Here is a 27,410-nt window from a genome sequence, read left to right as displayed (position 1 = left end):
ATCAGAGTCTAGAAGAAGACAATGTAAACATCACCTTAGATCAGAGTCTAGGAGAAGACAATGTAAACATCACCTTAGATCAGAGTCTATGAGAAACTTCACATTGTCCTGACCCACCTACAGTACACTGATTGATGAAATAGGAAGTTTCAGTGAACATGAGCATGTCTGACAACTGTTCAACCATTGGCTGGCTCTCCCACAGACTGGAGGGGGGGGTGGTTGGTGAGGTGATGTCCCCTAGTTCCCTCCCTCGCTCCCTCCCTCCCTGCCTGCGTCCTCAGCAGGGTTGTTCTGAAACATCTTATCTTTCTTCCCTGTCTCGACCACAGTGTGTAAGAAGGAGTGGTAGACAGACAACATTTCAGTTGCAATAGCCATCACCTGGCACCACATACAGCATAAGGCTTTGTTTACTCATAGTATTTATCATTGGTCCGCCACTGGTGTGGAAATGTGGAATATGTCTATCACTTACACACCTTTGATATTCTAACCCTTCTCTCCTCTTAGTTCCTTTCAACAGGGTGGAGGAGGGGGGGTTAGGTGATAGAGTATGGCTGCCATGGCGACCGTGCCCAGCTACACCCCTTCGCTATGGGTAAGGATGTGCCACGCCCTCCCCCGGCTGGACCTCACCATGACGATGAGAGACAACCTCTTCATCCCCGACAGCTGGGAGTACCAACAGGTAACAGAAAACGCCCACAGCCAATCACATCCATCGCAAACTACAACTGGCCAATCACACAGCACGACTGATTGATTCATATTTATCTCAAGTTATCTCTTGGTTCAAACAACAAGATTGACAATAAAAGACAGCTAAGATTCAATGAAAAAGATGTATTGCACTTGGTAAGAATGAGAACCAAGTCTGATACCGCAATGATACATAACACCCCCCCCCCCCCCCCTCATGTTAAATACTGCTCCATAAAGATCCCTCTCTGTTTTGCACAGCGGCATTTGCAGAATCCTAGTGGTATTATTAGAGCTTTTAAACAGCTTATTCATGCTAGTGGTGCAAGTGGCCTAGTTATTGACAGGGAAACGAGCCCAGACTACTCAGAAGAATCTTGACCTGGATTTCAAGTCATCAGAAATATTACACCACCTGGCTGTCTCCTCAAAACTGTTAGCACTTAATTACACTGTTCTGTTCTCATCTCCACCACAGTTCAGTTTACATCCCTCAGCTCCACCACAGTTCAGTTTACATCCCTCAGCTCCACCACAGTTCAGTTTACATCCCTCAGCTCCACTACAGATCAGTTTACATCCCTCAGCTCCACTACAGTTCAGTTTACATCCCTCAGCTCCACTACAGATCAGTTTACATCCCTCATCTCCACTACAGTTCAGTTTACATCCCTCAGCTCCACTACAGATCAGTTTACATCCCTCAGCTCCACTACAGTTCAGTTTACATCCCTCAGCTCCACTACAGATCAGTTTACATCCCTCAGCTCCACTACAGATCAGTTTACATCCCTCAGCTCCACTACAGTTCAGTTTACATCCCTCAGCTCCACTACAGATCAGTTTACATCCCTCATCTCCACTACAGTTCAGTTTACATCCCTCAGCTCCACTACAGTTCAGTTTACATCCCTCAGCTCCACTACAGATCAGTTTACATCCCTCATCTCCACTACAGTTCAGTTTACATCCCTCAGCTCCACTACAGTTCAGTTTACATCCCTCAGCTCCACTACAGTTCAGTTTACATCCCTCAGCTCCACTACAGTTCAGTTTACATCCCTCAGCTCCACTACAGATCAGTTTACATCCCTCATCTCCACTACAGTTCAGTTTACATCCCTCAGCTCCACTACAGATCAGTTTACATCCCTCAGCTCCACTACAGTTCAGTTTACATCCCTCAGCTCCACTACAGATCAGTTTACATCCCTCAGCTCCACTACAGATCAGTTTACATCCCTCAGCTCCACTACAGTTCAGTTTACATCCCTCAGCTCCACTACAGATCAGTTTACATCCCTCAGCTCCACTACAGTTCAGTTTACATCCCTCAGCTCCACTACAGTTCAGTTTACATCCCTCAGCTCCACTACAGATCAGTTTACATCCCTCATCTCCACTACAGTTCAGTTTACATCCCTCAGCTCCACTACAGATCAGTTTACATCCCTCAGCTCCACTACAGTTCAGTTTACATCCCTCAGCTCCACTACAGATCAGTTTACATCCCTCAGCTCCACTACAGTTCAGTTTACATCCCTCAGCTCCACTACAGATCAGTTTACATCCCTCAGCTCCACCACAGATCAGTTTACATCCCTCAGCTCCACTACAGTTCAGTTTACATCCCTCAGCTCCACTACAGATCAGTTTACATCCCTCAGCTCCACTACAGTTCAGTTTACATCCCTCAGCTCCACCACAGTTCAGTTTACATCCCTCAGCTCCACTACAGATCAGTTTACATCCCTCAGCTCCACTACAGTTCAGTTTACATCCCTCAGCTCCACTACAGATCAGTTTACATCCCTCAGCTCCACTACAGATCAGTTTACATCCCTCAGCTCCACTACAGTTCAGTTTACATCCCTCAGCTCCACTACAGATCAGTTTACATCCCTCAGCTCCACTACAGTTCAGTTTACATCCCTCAGCTCCACTACAGATCAGTTTACATCCCTCAGCTCCACCACAGATCAGTTTACATCCCTCAGCTCCACTACAGTTCAGTTTACATCCCTCAGCTCCACTACAGATCAGTTTACATCCCTCAGCTCCACTACAGTTCAGTTTACATCCCTCAGCTCCACCACAGTTCAGTTTACATCCCTCAGCTCCACTACAGATCAGTTTACATCCCTCATCTCCACTACAGTTCAGTTTACATCCCTCAGCTCCACCACAGTTCAGTTTACATCCCTCAGCTCCACCACAGATCAGTTTACATCCCTCATCTCCACCACAGTTCAGTTTACATCCCTCAGCTCCACCACAGTTCAGTTTACATCCCTCAGCTCCACCACAGATCAGTTTACATCCCTCATCTCCACCACAGTTCAGTTTACATCCCTCAGCTCCACTACAGTTCAGTTTACATCCCTCAGCTCCACTACAGATCAGTTTACATCCCTCAGCTCCACCACAGATCAGTTTACATCCCTCAGCTCCACTACAGTTCAGTTTACATCCCTCAGCTCCACCACAGTTCAGTTTACATCCCTCAGCTCCACTACAGTTCAGTTTACATCCCTCATCTTGTTATGCAATTGTAAAAGTTCCACAGTACGGTTTGAGTAGGATTTGGTTTGAGTGTTTTAATCTGGAGACACTAGTAGTAGCAGCAAAATGTTGTATTGTCTTTGTGGTAGAAAACACACCATTTTGTTGTGTTGTTGTTCATTTCTAGGTTTCACCATTCCCTTCCAGTGGCTCTACGTCCCTACTCCCTACGTCACACACATTGCATGTTTACAACATGTCTATGGTACCGAGAGAGGGATTCTCAAATGATCCGCCAGTAGAGAAAGACAAAAGAAATGGAAAGCATTTGGAGAGAGAATGAGAGGGACAGGATGAGTAACGTGAGGAGGTAGTGGGGAACAGAAGACAGGACAGAAAGAGAGAGTAAAAAGGAGAGGATGAGTAACGTGAGGAGGTAGTGGGGAACAGAAGACAGGACAGAAAGAGAGAGTAAAAAGGAGAGGATGAGTAACGTGAGGAGGTAGTGGGGAACAGAAGACAGGACAGAAAGAGAGAGTAAAAAGGAGAGGATGAGTAACGTGAGGAGGTAGTGGGGAACAGAAGACAGGACAGAAAGAGAGAGTAAAAAGGAGAGGATGAGTAATGTGAGGAGGTAGTGGGGAACAGAAGACAGGACAGAAAGAGAGAGTAAAAAGGAGAGGATGAGTAACGTGAGGAGGTAGTGGGGAACAGAAGACAGGACAGAAAGAGAGAGTAAAAGGAGAGGATGAGTAATGTGAGGAGGTAGTGGGGAACAGAAGACAGGACAGAAAGAGAGAGTGAAAAGGAGAGGATGAGTAACGTGAGGAGGTAGTGGGGAACAGAAGACAGGGCAGAAAGAGAGAGTAAAAAGGAGAGGATGAGTAACGTGAGGAGGTAGTGGGGAACAGAAGACAGGACAGAAAGAGAGAGTAAAAGGAGAGGATGAGTAATGTGAGGAGGTAGTGGGGAACAGAAGACAGGACAGAAAGAGAGAGTGAAAAGGGATAGAGAAAGTGAGGGTGGCAGTGAATGTATTTAAGTAGGTCACAGATTATTAATAGAGTTGCAGTGGCGTGGATAGAAAAAAAGAGAGGGGGATAGGAGAGGGGGGAGAGACGGAGGGAGGGGGAGGGGAGAGAGAGAGGGAGAGAGCGGGGGAGGGGGGAGAGAGAATGAGGGGGAGAGAGAGGGAGGGGGAGGAGGGAGAGGAAGGGGGGCGAGAGGGAGGGGGAGAGAGAGGGAGTGGGGGGGAGAGGGAGGGGGTGAAGGAGAAAGAAAGTAGGCGAGGGAGAAGGGGGAACATGGATGGGTGGGGGGGCTATAGAGAGCAGGAGAGAGGGATAAGAGATAAGGTGGAGGAGAGGAAAGGGAGGGAGGGAGGGAGAGAGTGAGAGGCAGATGGAGAGGGATAATGCTGTAGATATGTGTTCTGGCTAAATGCACTCTCCAGTAAAGTTGAGTATGATAGATGTTAGTATGTCAGAGTGCAGGCTGATGATGAGATGCAGGAGAGATGTGACAGGGCTTAGTAACGTTAATGTTCACTTCAGCTTGCAGCTGAGGTAGTAGTGAGGCGATACAAGGGAGCTTTTAACCCTTAAGCATGTTCAGTATGTATGTTAAACAGTCAGGAATGATATTATTACATTCAATTACTGGTTCATGAATGCAGTAGGTATGCTCTTCTGAATGGAGTCATACAGATTAGTGTGTCTGTGTGCCTGTGTGCGTTTGTGTGTGTGTATGTGTGAAAAAAGCCTCCAGCTTTTTAGTTGATGTCCCCTGGATAACTTTATACAATCTATGTTCAAATCACCTTTCACTTCCACTGCTTGGGTAGGTAGGACTGTACGCCATTTGTCACGGTGGAATTATAGGACCAAAGTATATTGTGGTACTTTGTTGTGGTCCTTTGTAGCTCAGTTGGTAGAGCATTGTGCTTGTAATGCCAGGGTAATGGGTTCGATTCCCGGGACCACCCATACGTAAAATGTATGCACGCATGACTGTAAGTTGCTTTGAATAAAAGTTGTGATTTTAGGTATCACAATATCAACCTGTTATTTAGCTAGTTTGCATAAATACACTGTAGGGATTCTTGCAGAATATTGAGGTTCCAATGATGAAGGCTGGGAATACACTGATGTCCTCATGACTGACACGTGCACCTCCCAGCTGCTCTGAATCCCTGTTGTTATCCATAACACAGTATATTGATACATTTACCCAGCCCTAGCTGCTACAGTCTGGGCTCAATATTTGACTCTCAAATGGTGTGGAGGAGGCTCATGGGAGTTTCATTCCTTCTATTAGTTAGACAGTGTTGCATGATGTGTTTCTGAAATACAATTCTATCCCGCCGGCAAAAATATGTTGAACCAACATTTTATCAATGTCTTCTGTCAACAATTCTAGGTCAATTGTTTTTTTTGGGGGGGGGGGGGGGGGGGGGGGAATGGGGGTTGAAAAATGAAGAAATAAAACGTACACAAATTTGAACCAGATTTCCACCGTAAATCAACAACAGAATTTCAAGGGTTGATTTATTCACATGTTGACAATGCAATTAAATATCAACCGAATATGGACATTGATTTTACGTTATGTCAGGTTTTTGCCCAGAGGGATAATGTTACTTAGCAATGCATTTTCCAATATGCAATCAAGTACAATGACAGTGTTACCATAAGCATCAGTCTGTAAAGTGTTGTGTTTAATTTGATTTACTGACCCCCCCCCCCCCCCCCCCCCCCCCCCCCCCCCCCCCCCCCCCCCCCCCCCCCCTCTCAGACTCTACTGGTCCTCTCTAGTCTCTCGGCCATTGCTCTCGTTCTCTCCCTCCTCGTCATTATCTCCTTCCTTATACACTACTGCTGCTGTCGCCGTGGTGACCGGAGCGAGGGATCTGAGGAAGAGGAGGAGGATGAAGAGGGCAGCACGGGCCACGGATACAGAGGCAAGAAAGGGCGGGGTATCTGCTGTGTCACCTGGGTGTCGGTGGCGGCTGTCACACTGTGCTGGTGAGTAAGAGAGGTTATTGTGACATCACTGCCAGGGTCAATGTGATGTCATTATGAGGGTCATTGTGACCTCTTTATGCGTGCCATTGGGATGTTGTGATGTCCTGTCGTCTTTGTGACATCAGTGTCATGAGTGTTGTATTCATGAACCGTGACCAAACCATATGACCATTTGTCACAAGGATAGAGGAAAGGGAATCCTTTTTATAATACAGAAGTACCATCTTCTAACTTTCATTATTTCCCAATGGTCTAATAACCATGTGTGTGTTTTGATGTAAGTTCTTTTCAGAGCACTGTAGAAAGTAGTGTCCAGTCCCTGCTTTACAATGTGTTAGTATTTTGCTCTGACACAGACAGTTGACCTAACTGACTGTGGTCAAGTTGTCGTTTGACCACAGGGACCAGGCCTCTGAGGTTAGGTGTTTGGGCTTGTGACAGCATGTTTGTGGTTTGGAAATGTAATCGTGGTTTCCTGTCACCGTGACGATGATGTCATAAGTTCCATCTCAGCGTATTGAATCATCTCTCCTCTGTTCCCTCTCTGGTGACTATGCTGTCATCCACTGTCAGGAGGGCATTTTAGTCACATTGTGACAGGATGTTAATTTTAAGTTTGCATGAGGAGATTGCAGCAGGTATTCAAATCTTACCCTACGAGGTCCGGAGTACTGCTGGTTTTCTGTTCTACCTGATTATTAATTGCACCCACCTGGTGTCCCAGGTCTTAATCAGTCCCTGATTAGAGGAGAAGAATGAAGTGGAACTGGTTTAGAGGTCCAGATTAGAATTTGCGGGGTTTACTGAGCCAGATTGGGTTCTCGTATAGAAAACCCACAGTTAAAAACCTTCAGCTCTGACGCCACATGATGTTGATGTCCCCTCCCGTCTCAGCAGCATAGCGTTGTCATATGTCACATGTTATCGGATTGTATTGTCAGCCTGAGATGATGTCACTGCTTTATCACACAGCACAATGTGTTTGTGTTATAGTGGTCCTGTTCCCCCCTGCGGCCGTGATGATGTCATCTCTCTCTCTCTGATACACAACCTTCTTGCTGTTTAGATGAAAAAGGGGAGACATGGTAGTAGACATCTTAGTTTTAGAAATGCATTGTGGGAAAATATCAAATGACACCCTATTCTTCAAGTTGTGCATCAGAGCACATATATGACACACATGATGCTGTCATAGAAAACATACACATTTGACTGTATGAAACACAACACTCCTCTTTTTCCCCGCTTTCTAATCTGGGTCACATACTTTGTGGGAGATTGGGTCATACCATTGCTCTCGGGTGCGAGGGGATTTGGTGAACATCTGGCCTAAGCTTTAATCTGAATATTTGAATAACAGAGAGATATATATGTGATTCTTTTTTATGTTTCTAACATCACGCCGACTGAAGACTGCAGATGCAGACACTGCTAAGACTCTTCTAATCTATCTTATGTTTTCCTGTGGTCGTTCATTCATCCGTTTCTCACATTTCACATCACTCTCACCAGTTCCATCTTTTTGTGTAAAATTCATTTAATATGTACATACAGTACAAACTGAATTAAACATGAATCTCTCTCCCTCAATCCCTGTTCCCCTTTTCGCAGTGTTGCCGTAGGCGTTGGTTTCTATGGCAACAGTGAGGCTAATGATGGGATATATCAGTTGACCTCGTCTCTTCTCACAGCCAATTACACACTGGCTTCCATCGATCTGCTGGTGAGTACTCCAGCTCCTCCCTCCCAGCAAATTTCAGACATGCACAATATCTACACTGCACCGTGTGTGTGTGTGTGTGTGTGTGTGTGTGTGTGTGTGTGTGTGTGTGTGTGTGTGTGTGTGTGTGTGGGGTAGAGATATTGGCGGAGAGGGAGAGAAAGTGGGGTGTAAACTTGTCAGGTGTGATATGGATCTGTCTGTCCCCACACGGTCACTCAGTGGTTTATATGTCTGTCCCCACACGGTCACTCAGTGATATTTATGTCTGTACCCACGCGGTCACTCAGTGGTTTATATGTCTGTCCCCACGCGGTCACTCAGTGGTTTATATGTCTGTCCCCACACGGTCACTCAGTGATATTTATGTCTGTACCCACGCGGTCACTCAGTGATTTATATGTCTGTCCCCACGCGGTCACTCAGTGATTTATATGTCTGTCCCCACGCGGTCACTCAGTGATTTATATGTCTGTCCCCACGCGGTCACTCAGTGGTTTATCTGTCTGTCCCCACGCGGTCATTCAGTGGTTTATATGTATGTCCCCACGCGGTCACTCAGTGGTTTATATGTCTGTCACTCAGTGGTTTATCTGTCTGTCCCCACGCGGTCACTCAGTGGTTTATATGTCTGTCCCCACGCGGTCACTCAGTGGTTTATATGTCTGTCCCCACGCGGTCACTCAGTGGTTTATATGTCTGTCCCCACGCGGTCGCTCAGTGGTTTATATGTCTGTCCCCACGCGGTCTCTCAGTGGTTTATCTGTCTGCCCCACGCGGTCACTCAGTGGTTTATATGTCTGTCCCCACACGGTCACTCAGTGGTTAATATGTCTGTCCCCACGCGGTCACTCAGTGGTTTATATGTCTGTCCCCACGCGGTCACTCAGTGGTTATCTGTCTGCCCCACGCGGTCACTCAGTGGTTTATCTGTCTGTCCCCACGCGGTCACTCAGTGGTTTATATGTCTGTCCCCACGCGGTCACTCGTGGTTTATATGTCTGTCCCCCACGCGGTCAGCTCAGTGGTTTATATGTCTGTCCCCACACACGTCACTCAGTGGTTTATATGTCTGTCCCCACACGGTCACTCAGTGTTAATGTCTGTCCCCACCGGTCACTCAGTGGTTTATATGTCTGTCCCCACGCGGTCACTCAGTGGTTTATATGTCTGTCCCCACGCGGTCACTCAGTGGTTTATATGTCTGTCCCCACGCGGTCACTCAGTGGTTTATATGTCTGTCCCCACGCGGTCACTCAGTGGTTTATATGTCTGTCCCCACGCGGTCACTCAGTGGTTTATTGTCTGTCCCCACGCGGTCACTCAGTGGTTTATATGTCTGTCCCCACGTGGTCACTCAGTGGTTTATTCTTTTGTCCCCACGCGGTCACTCAGTGGTTTATATGTCGTCCCCACGCGTCACTCGTGGTTTATCTGTTTGTCCCCCACGCGGTCACTCAGTGGTTTATATGTCTGTCCCCACACGGTCACTCAGTGGTTAATATGTCTGTCCCCACCGGTCCACTCAGTGGTTTATATGTCTCCCCCACGCGGTCACTCAGTGTTTATCTGTTTGTCCCCACACGCGGTCACTCAGTGGTTTATATGTCTGTCCCCACGCGGTCACTCAGTGGTTTATCTGTCTGTCCCCACGCGGTCACTCAGTGGTTTATATGTCTGTCCCCACGCGGTCACTCAGTGGTTTATATGTCTGTCCCCACGCGGTCACTCAGTGGTTTATATGTCTGTCCCACGCGGTCACTCAGTGGTTTATCTGTCTGTCCCCACACGGTCTGTCAGTGGTTTATATGTCTGTCCCCACGCGGTCACTCAGTGGTTTATATGTCTGTCCCCACGCGGTCGCTCAGTGGTTTATATGTCTGTCCCCACGCGGTCGCTCAGTGGTTTATATGTCTGTCCCCACACGGTCACTCAGTGGTTTATATTGCTGTCCCACACGGTCACTCAGTGGTTAATATGTCTGTCCCCACACGTCACTCAGGTTTATATGTCTGTCCCCACGCGTCACTCAGTGGTTTATATGTCTGTCCCCACGCGGTCACTCAGTGGTTTATATGTCTGTCCCCACGCGGTCACTCATGGTTAAGCGCCCACGCGTCACTCAGTGGTTTATATGTCTGTCCCCACGCGGTCACTCAGTGGTTTATCTGTCTGTCCCCACGCGGTCACTCAGTGGTTTATATGTCTGTCCCCACGTGGTCACTCAGTGGTTTATCTGTTTGTCCCCACGCGGTCACTCAGTGGTTTATATGTCTGTCCCCACGCGGTCACTCAGTGGTTTATCTGTTTGTCCCCACGCGGTCACTCAGTGGTTTATATGTCTGTCCCCACGCGGTCACTCAGTGGTTTATATGTCTGTTCCCACGCGGTCTCTCAGTGGTTTATATGTCTGTCCCCACGCGGTCACTCAGTGGTTTATCTGTTTGTCCCCACACGGTCTGTCAGTGGTTTATATGTCTGTCCCCACGCGGTCACTCAGTGGTTTATATGTCTGTCCCCACGCGGTCACTCAGTGGTTTATATGTCTCCCCCCGCGGTCACTCAGTGGTTTATTGTTTGTCCCCACACGGTCTGTCAGTGGTTTATATTGTCGTCCCCACGCGGTCACTCAGTGGTTTATCTGTTTGTCCCCACACACGGTCACTCAGTGTTTTATATGTCTGTCCCACGCGGTCACTCAGTGGTTTATCTGTCTGTCCCCACGCGGTCACTCAGTGTTTTATATGTCTGTCCCACGCGGTCACTCAGTGGTTTATATGTCTGTCCCCACGCGGTCACTCGTGGTTTATATGTCTGTCCCCACGCTCACTCAGTGGTTTTATATGTCTGTCCCCACGCGGTCCCTCAGTGGTTTATATGTCTGTCCCCACGCGGTCACTCAGTGGTTTAATGTCTGTCCCTACCGGTCACCAGTGGTTTATAGGTCTGTCCCCACGCGGTCACTCAGTGGTTTATCTGTCTGTCCCACGCGTTCACTCAGTGGTTTATCTGTCTGTCCCCACGCGTCACTCAGTGGTTTATATGTCTGTCCCCACGCGTCACTCAGTGGTTTATCTGTTTGTCCCCACGCGGTCTGTCAGTGGTTTATATGTCTGTCCCCACGCGGTCACTCAGTGGTTTATCTGTCTGTCCCCACGCGGTCACTCAGTGGTTTATCTGTTTGTCCCCACACGGTCTGTCAGTGGTTTATATGTCTGTCCCCACGCGGTCACTCAGTGGTTTATCTGTCTGTCCCCACGCGGTCACTCAGTGGTTTATATGTCTGTCCCCACGCGGTCACTCAGTGGTTTATCTGTTTGTCCCCACACGGTCTGTCAGTGGTTTGTATTCTTCCCCACGCGGTCACTTAGTGGTTTATCTGTCTGTCCCCACGCGGTCACTCAGTGGTTTATATGTCTGTCCCCACGCGGTCACTCAGTGGTTTATATGTCTGTCCCCACGCGGTCACTTAGTGGTTTATCTGTCTGGGTGATGGATGCCCTTTTTCCTCTGTACATGTTTTTCATTGTAATTCAATCTCCACCCACCCCATGTTGTTGATTATACAACTACAAAATCTCTATGATTACATGACCATGAGATTGATTGTATGACTCATAACCTCCACCTCCCTGTCTGCCCAGCCCCACCCCTCCCTCTCCGCCTCCCCAGGTTTCAGACACAATCTCTGGGCTACAGCTGTCCATCCCGGGCCCCTGACCACCATGGAGGAGCTGTTTACAGGCAGTAAGCCCTACTTGGTGTCCACCCGGAACTGTAGGAGACTGTCAGAGAACGTGGTTCCCTGGTCACCTCTCGGACCATGGCTCGCTCCTCTGACGGGGGTGCCTGGAACAGCAGTAACAATAGCGGAGATCCTCCCATAGCAGCCTCACCCTGTGCCCCCCTCCATGGCCCCCACAGTGGCACCATCGAGGGGGTCATGCCAAGCCCCTTCCCCTCGGCTGGGCAGCCAACACACTGATGGTCAACGAGGACTACAGGTGAGGGAGTGGGAGTGTCTTCTTCTTCAATGTTTTAAATTGGGTGTTAAGAACACACATAGCGTGTGTCAGTATATCACTCCCTTGTGGTTTGCTGAAAGATTGAGTTTTGCGTTCAGCACCATAGAAAGGTATTTGGAAGTGTATTCCCTGCATTGGGTGGTTCTATGGTGTCCTATTGCTGAGATGGCTGTTATCTCCTGGGCTGTAGGTGGCTGTCCTACGTGCTGCTGTTGTTGCTGGACCTCCTAGTGTGTCTGTTCATCCTGCTGGGGCTAGCCAAACAGGCCCGCTGGCTCCTCATCCTGTAAGCACACACACACACACACACACACACACACACACACACATACATACATACATACATACATACATACATATACACACACATATATACATACACACACACACACACACACACACACACACACACACACACACACACACACACACACACACACACAGAGAGAGAGAGACCGACAGTTAAATCCTGTGTGTTGTATTGCATCGAACAACACTGAGTTTGTAATGCTCTGTGACTCTGTGTTATATAGGCTGTGTAATATATGATGGTTGCTAGGAGGTGTGTTTGGTGCTTAGCTGACCCCTGTGTGTGTGGTTTTTCTCCTCCCAGGATGACGGTGCTGGCCTGGCTGGCTCTGTTCCTAAGCTGGGGCTCCCTGGGCCTGGAGACTGCCACTGTGGTGGTGTACACTGACGGATAAAGGGAGGAGAGGAGGAGGGGTGGTGTGTGTTGTTGAGGGGAAGGGAGGGAGTTGGTCGTTCATGGATGGCTCGAGAGTATCTCAGGAATGTCTTAAAGAAGTCCCGGCCAGAGCAGAACAGAATGGCTATGTACTTCTGTTGGTGTCTGCAGTCATGGCAGGGGACCAAGAAGGAGGGAAAATGGGGCAGAAATTAGTGTGTAGGTGTGTTCTGTGTATTTTCTGTGTGTTTGTGAACAGTGTGTGTGTGTGTTAGTGTGTGGGCGTATGGCTTGGAGGAGATGGAAGAAGAACACAAGTGCTTTTCAGAGACAGAGAGAGAGTCCCAGAGAGAGAGAGAGTCCCAGAGAGAGAGAGAGTCCCAGAGAGAGAGAGAGTCCCAGAGAGAGAGAGAGTCCCAGAGAGAGAGAGAGTCCCAGAGAGAGAGAGAGTCCCAGAGAGAGAGAGAGTCCCAGAGAGAGAGAGAGGAGTCCCAGAGAGAGAGAGAGAGAGAGTGAGAGGTTGAGTCCCGAGTAGAGAGAGTGTGAGTCCCAGAGTGAGAGGAGTGTGAGCCCATATGAGTGTGATTCCCAGAGTGAGTGAGAGTCCCAAGTGAGTGAGGAAGTCCCAGAGTGAGTGAGAGTCCCAGAGTGAGAGAGTCCCGAGTGAGAGAGAGTCCCAGAGTGAGAGAGAGTCCCAGAGTGAGAGAGAGTCCCAGAGTGAAGATCCCAGAGTGAGAGTCCAGAGTGAAGAGAGTCCCAAGTGAGAGAGAGTCCCAGAGTGAGAGAGAGTCCCAGAGTGAGAGAGAGTCCCAGATGGGGAGTCCAGAGTGAGAGAGTCCCGGAGGAGAGTAGAGTAGAGTGAGAGAGTCCCAGAGTGAGAGAGAGTCCCAGAGTGAGGAGAGATCCCAGAGTGAGAGAGAGTCCCAGAGTGAGAGAGAGTCCCAGAGTGAGAAGAGTCCCAGAGTGAGAGAGATTCCCAAGTGAGAGAGATCCCAGAGTGAGAGAGTCCCAGAGTGAGAGAGATGTCCCAATGAGAGAGAGTCCAGAGTGAGAGAGAGTCCCAGAGTGAGAGTGAGTCCCAGAGTGAGTCCCAGAGTGAGAGAGAGTGTGAGTCCCAGAGTGAGAGAGAGTCCCAGAGAGTGAGAGAGAGTCCCAGAGAGTGAGAGAGAGTCCCAGAGAGTGAGAGAGAGTCCCAGAGAGTGAGAGAGAGTCCCAGAGAGTGAGAGAGAGTCCCAGAGAGAGAGAGAGAGAGAGTCCCAGAGGAGAGAGAGGAGAGAGTCCCAGAGAGAGAGAGAGAGAGGTCCCAGAAGAGAGAGAGAGGAGAGAGTCCCGAGAGAGAGAGAGAGAGAGAGAGAGTCCCAGAGAGAGAGAGAGGTGTGAGTCCCAGAGTGAAGAGAGTGTCCCGAGTGAGAAGAGTGTGAGTCCCAGAGTGAGAGTCCCAGAGTGAGAGAGAGTCCCAGAGTGAGAGAGAGTCCCAGAGTGAGAGAGAGTCCCAGAGTGAGAGAGGAGTCCCAGAGTGAGAGAAGTCCCAGAGTGAGAGAGAGTCCCAGAGAGAGAGAGAGAGAGAGAGAGTCCCAGAGAGAGAGAGAGAGAGAGTCCCAGAGAGAGAGAGAGAGAGAGAGTCCCAGAGAGAGAGAGAGAGAGAGAGTCCCAGAGAGAGAGAGAGTGTGAGTCCCAGAGTGAGAGAGAGTGTGAGTCCCAGAGTGAGAGAGAGTGTGAGTCCCAGAGTGAGAGAGAGTGTGAGTCCCAGAGTGAGAGTCCCAGAGTGAGAGAGAGTCCCAGAGTGAGAGAGAGTCCCAGAGTGAGAGAGAGTCCCAGAGTGAGAGAGTCCCAGAGTGAGAGAGAGTCCCAGAGTGAGAGAGAGGTCCCAGAGTGAGAGAGAGTCCCAGAGTGAGAGAGGTCCCAGAGTGAGAGAGAGTCCCCAGATTGAGAGAGAGTCCAAGTAGAGAGTCCCAGAGTGAGAGAGAGTCCCAGAGTGAAGAGTAGTCCCAGAGTGAGAGAGAGTCCCAGAGTGAGAGAGAGTCCCAGAGTAGAGAGAGTCCCCGAGTGAGAGAGAGTCCCCAGAGTGAGAGAGTCCCAGAGTGAGAGAGAGTCCCAGAGTGAGAGAGAGTCCCAGAGTGAGAGAGAGTCCCAGAGTGAGAGAGAGTCCCAGAGTGAGAGAGAGTCCCAGAGTGAGAGAGAGTCCCAGAGTGAGAGAGAGTCCCAGAGTGAGAGAGAGTCCCAGAGTGAGAGAGAGTCCAGAGTGAGAGAGAGTCCAGAGTGAGAGAGAGTCCAGAGTGAGAGAGAGTCCAGAGTGAGAGAGAGTGTGAGTCCCAGAGTGAGAGAGAGTCCCAGAGTGAGAGAGAGTCCCAGAGAGTGAGAGAGAGTCCCAGAGAGTGAGAGAGAGTCCCAGAGAGTGAGAGAGAGTCCCAGAGAGAGAGAGAGAGAGTCCCAGAGAGAGAGAGAGAGAGTCCCAGAGAGAGAGAGTCCCAGAGAGAGAGAGTCCCAGAGAGAGAGAGTCCCAGAGAGTCCAGAGAGAGAGAGAGAGTCCCAGAGAGAGAGAGAGAGAGTCCCAGAGAGAGAGAGAGAGTCCCAGAGAGAGAGAGAGAGTCCCAGAGAGAGAGAGAGAGTCCCAGAGAGAAGAGAGAGTCCACAGAGAGAGAGAGTCCCAAGAGAGCAGAGAGTCCCAAGAGAGAGAGTCCCGAGAGTAGAGAGAGAGTCCAGAGAGAGAGAGAGAGAGTCCCAGAGAGAGAGAGAGAGTCCAGAGAGAGAGATCCAGAGAGAGAGAGAGAGAGTCCCGAGAGAGAGTCCAGAGAGAGAGAGAGAGAGTCCCAGAGAGAGAGAGAGAGAGTCCCAGAGAGAGAGAGAGAGAGTCCCAGAGAGAGAGAGAGTCCCAGAGAGAGAGAGAGAGAGAGTCCCAGAGAGAGAGTCCCAGAGAGAGAGGTCCCAGAGAGAGAGGTCCCAGAGAGAGAGGTCCCAGAGAGAGAGGTCCCAGAGAGAGAGGTCCCAGAGAGAGAGGTCCCAGAGAGAGAGAACCCAGAGAGAGAGATCCCAGAGAGAGAGTCCCAAGAGAGAGAGTGAGAGAGAGTCGAGAGAGAGAGAGGAGTCCGAGAGAGAGAGAGAGAGAGTCCCAGAGAGAGAGAGAGAGAGAGTCCCAGAGAGAGAGAGAGAGAGAGGAGAGTCAGAAGAGAGAGAGAGGCGAGAGAGAGTCCCAGAGAGAGAGAGAGAGAGTTCCAGAGAGAGAGAGAGAAGTCCCAGAGAGAGAGAGAGAAGTCCAGAGAGAGGAGAGAGAGGAGTCCCAGAGAGAGAGAGAGAGAGTCCCGAGAGAGAGAGATTCCCCAGAGAGAGAGAGAGAGAGAGATCTCAGAGAGAGAGAGAGAGAGTCAGAGAGAGAGAGAGAGAGTCCTCAGAGAGAGAGAGAGAGAGAGAGAGAGAGAGAGAGAGTCCCAGAGAGAGAGAGTGAGAGAGAGTGTGAGTCCCAGAGTGAGAGAGAGTGTGAGTCCCAGAGTGAGAGAGAGTGTGAGTCCCAGAGAGAGAGTGTGAGAGTGTGAGAGAGAGAGTGTGAGTCCCAGAGAGAGAGTGTGAGAGTGAGAGAGAGAGAGAGAGAGAGAGAGAGTCCCATAGAGAGTCCCAGAGAGAGAGAGAGAGAGAGAGTCCCATAGAGAGTCCCAGAGAGAGAGAGAGAGAGAGAGTCCCAGAGAGAGAGAGAGAGAGAGAGAGAGAGAGAGAGAGTCCCAGAGAGAGAGAGAGAGTCCCAGAGAGAGTCCCAGAGAGAGAGAGAGAGAGAGGGAAAGTTGAGAGGGAGGGAGGGAGAACATCTCCAAAGACTCACCAGAGCCCACAGAGAGAAAGAGAGGGGGTTGGAGGAGATGTTTGTTTAGGGTGGTGTAGAAATGGGACTAGTGGGACAACCAGTGACAGTAAAAGCACCATTTGATTCTATGCTATGACATGATCTTGGCCATTCTATTGATTGATGCCTACCACAACACCACAGACAACAACACATCATTACAGCAAAGTAACAAATTATTATGGCATTTAAATAAAGGTTAAATAAAATAAACATTTGGAGGGAATAGAGAACACAGAGATCTTTATTCAATATTGCTTTGATAAAGAATTGGCAGCGAGCCAAGAATATAGAACTGTTGATGACATTTGCTGAGACAACTGCCAGGGAGTGTTCTTTCTTGCAACTGTCCCATTCCAAATCCATGCCTTGGAAGTTTGTCAGGAGAGAGGGGCAGTGGGGGGAGGACATTGTGTGCGTGTGCGCGCCCCTGTGTCTATGAAAGAAGCTTGAAAGGCCTGGAGAGAGAGTGGTTCAAGCAGACCAGTGTCATGTGGAGCTGGCTGGAGATGTCTCAGAGCCCGTCCAGCGGTCCACACAGAGCCCTTCTGTCCCTGGCCACTGACAGACAAACAATGACCCAGCTGTGGGTCTAAACTGCCCTGGACCGACTCTCTCTCTCTCTCTCTGTGTGTGTCTGGGTCTCTCACTCCCTCTCCTGGTCAGCCTGCCCCTTGCTCTGTGTCTGTGTGCCTGCAGCTCTTTTTACATTGTGGGAGTCAGGAGGGAGGAAAAAAGGAAGGGATCGATGTAAATGAAAAGAGAGAGAGGATAATAGAGAAAGGGAGGAAACAGTTGAGAGAGGAGAAAAGCAGGATGAGAGAGGGAGAGAGCGAGATGGAAAGAGAAACACACAGTAGGTCTATACCGTATGGAGAGGGACAGTAGGTCTATACCGTATGGAGAGGGACAGTAGGTCTATACCGTATGGAGAGGGACAGTAGGTCTATACCGTATGGAGAGGGACAGTAGGTCTATACCGTATGGAGAGGGACAGTAGGTCTATACCGTTGGAGAGGACAGTAGGTCTATACCGTATGGAGAGGGACAGTAGGTCTATACCGTATGGAGAGGGACAGTAGGTCTATACCGTATGGAGAGGGACAGTAGGTCTGCACCGCATGGAGAGGGACAGTAGTCTGCACAGCATGGAGAGGGACGGTAGGTCTGGACAGCATGGAGAGGGACGGTAGGTCTGCACAGCATGGAGAGGGACGGTAGGTCTGCACAGCATGGAGAGGGACGGTAGGTCTGCACAGCATGGAGAGGGACAGTAGGTCTGCACAGCATGGAGAGGGACAGTAGGTCTGCACTGGAGGGACAGTAGGTCTGCACAGCATGGAGAGGGACAGTAGGTCTGCACAGCATGGAGAGGGACGGTAGGTCTGCACAGCATGGAGAGGGACGGTAGGTCTGCACAGCATGGAGAGGGACGGTAGGTCTGCACAGCATGGAGAGGGACGGTAGGTCTGCACAGCATGGAGAGGGACAGTAGGTCTACACATCTTGGGGAGGGACAGTAGGTCCACACAGCATGGAGAGGGACAAAACAGGCCTACGCAGCATGGAGAGAGACAGGAGGTCTACTCAGCATGGAGAGGGACAGGAGGTCTACTCAGCATGGAGAGGGACAGGAGGTCTACTCAGCATGGAGAGGGACAGGAGGTCTACTCAGCATGGAGAGGGACAGGAGGTCTACTCAGCATGGAGAGGGACAGTAGGTCTACGCAGTACGGAGAGGGACAGTAGGTCTACGCAGTACGGAGAGGGACAGTAGGTCTACGCATTACGGAGAGGGACAGTAGGTCTACGCAGTACGGAGAGGGACAGTAGGTCTACGCAGTACGGAGAGAGACAGTAGGTCTACGCAGTACGGAGAGGGACAGTAGGTCTACGCAACATGGAGAGGGACAGTAGGTCTACGCAACATGGAGAGGGACAGTAGGTCTACGCAACATGGAGAGGGACATAGTCTACGCAACATGGAGAGGGACAGTAGGTCTAGCAACATGGAGAGGACAGTAGGTCTACGCAGCATGGAGAGGGACAGTAGGTCTACGCAGCATGGAGGGACGGTAGGTCTACGCAACATATAGAGGGACAGTAGGTCTACGCAGCACGGAGATGGACAGTAGGTCTACGCAGCACGGAGATGGACAGTAGGTCTACGCAGCACGGAGATGGACAGTAGGTCTACGCAGCACGGAGAGGGACAGTAGGTCTACGCAGCACGGAGAGGGACAGTAGGTCTCTGCAGCACGGAGAGGGACAGTAGGTCTACGCAGCATGGAGAGGGACAGTAGGTCTATGCAGCATGGAGATGGACAGTAGGTCTATGCAGCATGGAGAGGGACAGTAGTCTACAGCATGGGGAGGGATAGTAGGTCTCTACAGCATGGAGATGGACATAGGCCTACACATCTTGGGGAGGGACAGTAGGTCCACGCAGCATGGAGAGGGACAGTAGGTCTACGCAGCATGGAGAGGGACAAAACAGGCCTACGCAGCATGGAGAGGGACAGTAGGTCTACACAACATGGAGAGGGACAGTAGGTCTATACAGTATGGAGAGGGACAGTAGATCTATACAACATGGAGAGGGACGTAGATCTATACACATGAGAGGGACAGTAGGTCTATGCAGCATGGATAGGGACAGTAGGTCTATGCAGCATGGATAGGGACAGTAGGTCTATGCAGCATGGAGATGGACAGTAGGTCTATGCAGCATGGAGAGGGACAGTAGGTCCGTGCAGCATGGAGATGGACAGTAGGATGGAGAGGGACAGTAGGTCTACACAACATGGAGAGGGACAGTAGGTCTATACAGTATGGAGAGGGACAGTAGATCTATACAACATGGAGAGGGACAGTAGATCTATACAACATGGAGAGGGACAGTAGGTCTATGCAGCATGGATAGGGACAGTAGGTCTATGCAGCATGGATAGGGACAGTAGGTCTATGCAGCATGGAGATGGACAGTAGGTCTATGCACATGGAGAGGACAGTAGGTCCGTGCAGCATGGAGATGGACAGTAGATGGAGAGGGACAAACAGGCCTACGCACATGGAGAGGGACAGGAAGTCTACTCAGCATGGAGAGGGACAGTAGGTCTACTCAGCATGGAGAGGGACCAGTAGGTCTACTCAGCATGGAGAGGGACAGTAGGTCTACTCAGTATGGAGAGGGGACAGTAGGTCTACACAGTATGGAGAGGGACAGTAGGTCTACACCGTATGGAGAGGGAACAGTAGGTCTATACAGTTTGGAGAGGGACAGTAGGTCTATACAGTTTGGAGAGGGACAGTAGGTCTATACAGCATGGAGAGGGACAAAACAGGCCTACGCAGCATGGAGAGGGACAGGAGGTCTACTCAGCATGGAGAGGGACAGGAGGTCTACTCAGCATGGAGAGGGACAGGAGGTCTACTCAGCATGGAGAGGGACAGGAGGTCTACTCAGCATGGAGAGGGAAAGTAGGTCTACGCAGCACGGAGAGGGACAGTAGGTCTCTGCAGCACGGAGAGGGACAGTAGGTCTATGCAGCATGGAGAGGGACAGTAGGTCTATGCAGCATGGAGATGGACAGTAGGTCTATGCAGCATGGAGAGGGACAGTAGGTCTATGCAGCATGGGGAGGGATAGTAGGTCTCACAGCATGGAGATGGACAATAGGCCTACACATCTTGGGGAGGGACAGTATGGTCCACGCAGCATGGAAGGACAGTAGTCTACGCAGCATGGAGAGGGACAAAACAGGCCTACGCAGCATGGAGAGGGACAGTAGGTCTACACAACATGGAGAGGACAGTAGGTCTATACAGTATGGAGAGGGACAGTAGATCTATACAAATGGAGAGGGACAGTAGGATCTATACAACAGGGAGAGGGACAGTAGGTCTATGCAGCATGGATAGGGACAGTAGGTCTATGCAGCATGGATGACGAGTAGGTCTATGCAGCATGGAGTATGGACAGTAGGTCTATGCAGCATGGAGAGGGACAGTAGGTCGTGCAGCATGGAGATGGACGTAGATGGAGAGGGACAGTAGGTCACACAACTGGAGAGGGACAGTAGGTCTATACAGTATGGAGAGGGACAGTAGATCTATACAACATGGAGAGGGACAGTAGATCTATCAACATGGAAGGGACAGTAGGTCATGCAGCATGGATAGGACAGTAGGTCTATGCAGCATGGATAGGGACAGTAGGTCTATGCAGCATGGAGATGGACAGTAGGTCTATGCAGCATGGAGAGGGACAGTAGGTCCGTGCAGCATGGAGAGGGACAGTAGGATGGAGAGGGACAAACAGGCCTACGCAGCATGGAGAGGGACAGGAAGTCTACTCAGCATGGAGAGGGACAGTAGGTCTACTCAGCATGGAGAGGGACAGTAGGTCTACTCATCATGGAGAGGGACAGTAGGTCTACTCAGTATGGAGAGGACAGTAGGTTACACAGTAGGAGAGGGACAGTAGGTCTACAACCGTATGGGAGGGACAGTAGGTCTATACAGTTGGAGAGGGACAGTAGGTCTATACAGTTTGGAGAGGGACAGTAGGTCTATACAGCATGGAGAGGGACAAAACAGGCCAACGCAGCATGGAGTAGGGACAGGAAGGTCTACTCAGCATGGAGAGGGACAGGAGTCTACTCAGCATGGAGAGGGACAGGAGGTCTACTCAGCATGAGAGGACAGGAGGTTACCAGCATGGAGAGGAAAGTAGGTCTACGCACAGCAGAGGGACAGTAGGTCTCTGCAGCACGGAGAGGGACAGTAGGTCTATGCAGCATGGAGAGGGACAGTAGGTCTATGCAGCATGGAGATGGACAGTAGGTCTATGCAGCATGGAGAGGGACAGTAGGTCTATGCAGCATGGGGAGGGATAGTAGGTCTCTACAGCATGGAGATGGACAATAGGCCTACACATCTTGGGGAGGGACAGTAGGTCCACGCAGCATGGAGAGGGACAGTTAGGTCTACGCAGCATGGAGAGGGACAAACAGCCTACGCAGCATGGAGAGGGACAGTAGGTCTATACAGTATGGAGAGGGACAGTAGATCTATACAACATGGAGAGGGACAGTAGATCTATGCAACATGGAGAGGGACAGTAGGTCTATGCAACATGGATAGGGACAGTAGGTCTATGCAGCATGGATAGGGACAGTAGGTCTATGCAGCATGGAGATGGACAGTAGGTCTATGCAGCATGGAGAGGGACAGTAGGTCCGTGCAGCATGGAGATGGACAGTAGGATGGAGAGGGACAAAACAGGCCTACGCAGCATGGAGAGGGACAGGAGGTCTACTCAGCATGGAGAGGGACAGGAGGTCTACTCAGCATGGAGAGGGACAGGAGGTCTACTCAGCATGGAGAGGGAAATAGTGTCTACGCACCGGAGAAGGGACAGTAGGTCTCTTCAGCACGGAGGGGACAGTATCTATGCAGCATGGAGAGGGACAGTAGGTCTATGCAGCATGGAGATGACAGTAGGTCTAGCAGCATGGAGAGGGACAGTAGGTCTATGCAGCATGGGGAGGGATAGTAGGTCTCTACAGCATGGAGATGGACAATAGGCCTACACATCTTGGGGAGGGACAGTAGGTCCACGCAGCATGGAGAGGGACAGTAGGTCTACGCAGCATGGAGAGGGACAAAACAGGCCTACGCAGCATGGAGAGGGACAGTAGGTCTATACAGTATGGAGAGGGACAGTAGATCTATACAACATGGAGAGGGACAGTAGATCTATACAACATGGAGAGGGACAGTAGGTCTATGCAGCATGGTAGGACAGTAGGTCATGCAGCATGGATAGGGACAGTAGGTCTATGCAGCATGGAGATGGACAGTAGGTCTATGCAGCATGGAGAGGGACAGTAGGTCCGTGCAGCATGGAGATGGACAGTAGGATGGAGAGGGCAAACAGGCCTACGCAGCATGGAGAGGGACAGGAGTCTACTCAGCATGGAGGGGACGAGGTCACTCAGCATGGAGAGGGACAGTAGGTCTACTCAGCATGGAGAGGGACAGTAGGTCTACACAGTATGAGAGGGACAGTAGGTCTACACCGTATGGAGAGGGAACAGTAGGCTATACAGTTGGAGAGGGACAGTAGGTCTAACAGTTTGGAGAGGGACAGTAGGTCTATACAGCATGGAGAGGGACAAAACAGGCCTACGCAGCATGGAGAGGGACAGGAGGTCTATCAGCATGGAGAGGGACAGGAGTCTACTCATCATGGAGAGGGACGGAGGTCTACTCAGCATGAGAGGGACAGAGGTCTACTCAGCATGGAGAGGGACAGGAGTCTACTCAGCATGGAGAGGAAAGTAGTTCTCAGCATGGAGAGGGACAGTAGGTTCTACGCAGTACGGAGAGGGACAGTAGGTCTACGCAGTACGGAGAGGGACAGTAGGTCTACGCAGTACGGAGAGGGACAGTAGGTCTACGCAGTACGGAGAGGGACAGTAGGTCTACGCAGTACGGAGAGAGACAGTAGGTCTACGCAGTACGGAGAGGGACAGTAGGTCTACGCAACATGGAGAGGGACAGTAGGTCTACGCAACATGGAGAGGTACAGTAGGTCTACGCAACATGGAGAGGGACAGTAGGTCTACGCAACATGGAGAGGGACAGTAGGTCTACGCAACATGGAGAGGGACAGTAGGTCTACGCAACATGGAGAGGGACAGTAGGTCTACGCACATGGAGAGGGACAGTAGGTCTACGCAACAGATAGAGGACAGTAGGTCTACGCAACATGGAGAGGGCATAGGTCTACGCAGACATGGAGAGGACAGTAGGTCTACGCAACATGGAGAGGGACAGTAGGTTCTACGCAACATGGAGAGGGACAGTGGGTCTACGCAACATGAGAGGGACAGTGGGTCTACGCAACATGGAGAGGACAGTAGGTCTACGCAACATGGAGAGGGACAGTAGGTCTACGCAGCATGGAGAGGGACAGTAGGTCTACCAGCATGGAGAGGGACAGTAGGTCTACCAGCATGGAGAGGACGTAGGTCTACGCAGCATGGAGAGGGACAGTAGGTCTACGCAGCACGGAGAGGGACTGTAGGTCTACGCAGCACGGAGAGGGACAGTAGGTCTACGCAGCACGGAGATGGACAGTAGGTCTACGCAGCACGGAGATGGACAGTAGGTCTACGCAGCACGGAGATGGACAGTAGGTCTACGCAGCACGGAGAGGGACAGTAGGTCTCTGCAGCACGGAGAGGGACAGTAGGTCTCTGCAGCACGGAGAGGGACAATAGGTCTACGCAGCATGGAAGGCAGTAAGGTCTATGCAGCATGGAGATGGACAGTAGTCTAGCAGCATGGAGAGGGACAGTAGGTCTATGCAGCATGGGGAGGGATAGGTGTCTCTACAGCATGGAGATGGACAATAGGCCTACACTTTGGGGAGGGACAGTAGGTCCACGCAGCATGGAGAGGGACAGTAGGTCTACGCAGCATGGAGAGGGACAAAACAGGCCTACGCAGCATGGAGAGGGACAGTAGGTCTACACAACATGGAGAGGGACAGTAGGTCTATACAGTATGGAGAGGGACAGTAGATCTATACAACATGGAGAGGGACAGTAGGTCTATGCAGCATGGAGAGGGACAGTAGGTCTATGCAGCATGGATAGGGACAGTAGGTCTATGCAGCATGGAGATGGACAGTAGGTCTATGCAGCATGGAGAGGGACAGTAGGTCCGTGCAGCATGGAGATGGACAGTAGGATGGAGAGGGACAAAACAGGCCTACGCAGCATGGAGAGGGACAGGAAGTCTACTCAGCATGGAGAGGGACAGTAGGTCTACTCAGCATGGAGAGGGACAGTAGGTCTACTCAGCATGGAGAGGGACAGTAGGTCTACTCAGCATGGAGAGGGACAGTAGGTCTACACAGTATGGAGAGGGACAGTAGGTCTACACCGTATGGAGAGGGAACAGTAGGTCTATACAGTTTGGAGAGGGACAGTAGGTCTATACAGTATGGAGAGGGACAGTAGGTCTATACAGTATGGAGAGGGACAGTAGGTCTATACAGTATGGAGAGGGACAGTAGGTCTATACAGTATGGAGAGGGACAGTAGGTCTATGCAGTATGGAGAGGGACAGTAGGTCTATGCAGTATGGAGAGGGACAGTAGGTCTATGCAGTATGGAGAGGGACAGTAGGTCTATGCAGTATGGAGTGGGACAGTAGGGCTACGCAGTATGGAGAAGGACAGTAGGTCTACGCAGCATGGAGAGGGACAGTAGGTCTACGCAACATGGAGAGGGACAGTAGGTCTACGCAACATGGAGAGGGACAGTAGGTCTACGCAACATGGAGAGGGACAGTTGGTCTACGCAACATGGAGAGGGACAGTAGGTCTACGCAACATGGAGAGGGACAGTAGGTCTACGCAACATGGAGAGGGACAGTAGGTCTACGCAACATGGAGAGGGACAATAGGTCTACGCAACATGGAGAGGGACAGTAGGTCTACGCAACATGGAGAGGGACAGTAGGTCTACGCAACATGGAGAGGGACAGTAGGTCTACGCAACATGGAGAGGGACAGTAGGTCTACGCAACATGGAGAGGGACAGTAGGTCTACGCAACATGGAGAGGGACAGTAGGTCTACGCAACATGGAGAGGGATAGTAGATATACACAACATGGAGAGGGACAGTAGGTCTATACAGCATGGAGAGGGACAGTAGATCTATGCAGCATGGAGAGGGACAGTAGGTCTATGCAGCATGGAGAGGGACAGTAGGTCTATGCAGCATGGAGATGGACAGTAGGTCTATGCAGCATGGAGAGGGACAGTAGGTCTATGCAGCATGGAGAGGGACAGTAGGTCTATACAGCATGGGGAGGGATAGTAGTTCTATACAGCATGGAGAGGGACAGTAGTTCTATACAGTATGGAGAGGGACAGTAGTTCTATACAGTATGGAGAGGGACAGTAGTTCTATACAGCATGGAGAGGGACAGTAGGTCTATGCAGCATGGAGATGGACAGTAGGTCTATGCAGCATGGAGAGGGACAGTAGGTCTATGCAGCATGGAGAGGGACAGTAGGTCTATGCAGCATGGAGAGGGACAGTAGGTCTCTACAGCATGGGGAGGGATAGTAGGTCTCTACAGCATGGAGATGGACAGTAGGTCTATACAGCATGGAGAGGCACAGTAGGTCTATACAGCATGGAGAGGCACAGTAGGTCTATACAGCACGGAGAGGGACAATAGGCCTACACAGCACGGAGAGGGACAATAGGCCTACACATCTTGGGGAGGGACAGTAGGTCCACGCAGCATGGAGAGGGACAGTAGGTCTACGCAATATGGAGAGGGACAGTAGGTCTACGCAGCATGGAGAGGGACAGTAGGTCTACGCAGCATGGAGAGGGACAGTAGGTCTACGCAGCATGGAGAGGGACAGTAGGTCTACGCAGCATGGAGAGGGACAGTAGGTCTACGCAACATGGAGAGGGACAGTAGGTCTACGCAACATGGAGAGGGACAGTAGGTCTACGCAACATGGAGAGGGACAGTAGGTCTACGCAACTGGGAGAGGGACAGTAGGTCTCTGCAGCATGGAGAGGGACAGTAGGTCTATGCAGCATGGAGAGGGACAGTAGGTCTATGCAGCATGGAGATGGACAGTAGGTCTATGCAGCATGGAGATGGACAGTAGGTCTATACAACATGGGGAGGGATAGTAGGTCTATACAGTATGGAGAGGGACAGTAGGTCTATACAGTATGGAGAGGGACAGTAGGTCTATACAGTATGGAGAGGGACAGTAGGTCTATACAGCATGGAGAGGGACAGTAGGTCTATGCAGCATGGAGAGGGACAGTAGGTCTATACAGCATGGAGAGGGACAGTAGGTCTATGCAGCATGGCGATGGACAGTAGGTATATGCAGCATGGAGATGGACAGTAGGTCTATGCAGCATGGAGAGGGACAGTAGGTCTATGCAGCATGGAGAGGGACAGTAGGTCTATACAGCATGGGGAGGGATAGTAGTTCTATACAGCATGGAGAGGGACAGTAGTTCTATACAGTATGGAGAGGGACAGTAGTTCTATACAGTATGGAGAGGGACAGTAGTTCTATACAGTATGGAGAGGGACAGTAGTTCTATACAGTATGGAGAGGGACAGTAGGTCTATACAGTATGGAGAGGGACAGTGCATCTATACAGTATGGAGAGAGACAGTAGGTCTACGCAGCATGGAGAGGGACAGTAGGTCTACGCAGCATGGAGAGGGACAGTAGGTCTACGCAACATGGAGAGGGACAGTAGGTCTACGCAACATGGAGAGGGACAGTAGGTCTACGCAACATGGAGAGGGACAGTAGATATATACAACATGGAGAGGGACAGTAGGTCTATGCAGCATAGAGAGGGACAGTAGGTCTATGCAGCATAGAGAGGGACAGTAGATCTATGCAGCATGGAGAGGGACAGTAGGTCTATGCAGCATGGAGAGGGACAGTAGGTCTCTACAGCATGGGGAGGGACAGTAGGTCTCTACAGCATGGGGAGGGATAGTAGGTCTCTACAGCATGGAGATGGACAGTAGGTCTATACAGCATGGAGAGGCACAGTAGGTCTATACAGCATGGAGAGGCACAGTAGGTCTACACAGCACGGAGAGGGACAATAGGCCTACACATCTTGGGGAGGGACAGTAGGTCCACGCAGCATGGAGAGGGACAGTAGGTCTACGCAATATGGAGAGGGACAGTAGGTCTACGCAGCATGGAGAGGGACAGTAGGTCTACGCAGCATGGAGAGGGACAGTAGGTCTACGCAGCTTGGAGAGGGACAGTAGGTCTACGCAGCATGGAGAGGGACAGTAGGTCTACGCAACATGGAGAGGGACAGTAGGTCT

The 27,410-nt window shown here is 50.7% G+C and overlaps 1 protein-coding gene across 1 annotated transcript in view; it reads left to right on the top strand.

Annotated features, from left to right (window-relative positions):
* Window positions 1-556: 556 nt before the first annotated feature.
* Window positions 557-27,410, top strand: part of LOC120030939 (protein tweety homolog 1-like) — a 34,519-nt gene continuing 7,665 nt past the window's right edge. Inside the window, exons 1-7 of the mRNA XM_038976443.1 lie at window positions 557-691; window positions 5,998-6,227; window positions 7,839-7,950; window positions 11,592-11,747; window positions 11,872-11,951; window positions 12,163-12,258; window positions 12,586-12,658. Coding sequence (XP_038832371.1) covers window positions 557-691; window positions 5,998-6,227; window positions 7,839-7,950; window positions 11,592-11,747; window positions 11,872-11,951; window positions 12,163-12,258; window positions 12,586-12,658 — 882 coding nt within the window. The remainder of the gene's footprint in view (window positions 692-5,997; window positions 6,228-7,838; window positions 7,951-11,591; window positions 11,748-11,871; window positions 11,952-12,162; window positions 12,259-12,585; window positions 12,659-27,410) is intronic.

This window comes from Salvelinus namaycush, chromosome 37 (assembly GCF_016432855.1).
Source record: "Salvelinus namaycush isolate Seneca chromosome 37, SaNama_1.0, whole genome shotgun sequence".
In the NCBI taxonomy this organism is placed as follows: domain Eukaryota; kingdom Metazoa; phylum Chordata; class Actinopteri; order Salmoniformes; family Salmonidae; genus Salvelinus; species Salvelinus namaycush.
Note: the sequence above shows the minus strand (reverse complement) of the source record. Positions and strands in the feature narration are given on the sequence as shown.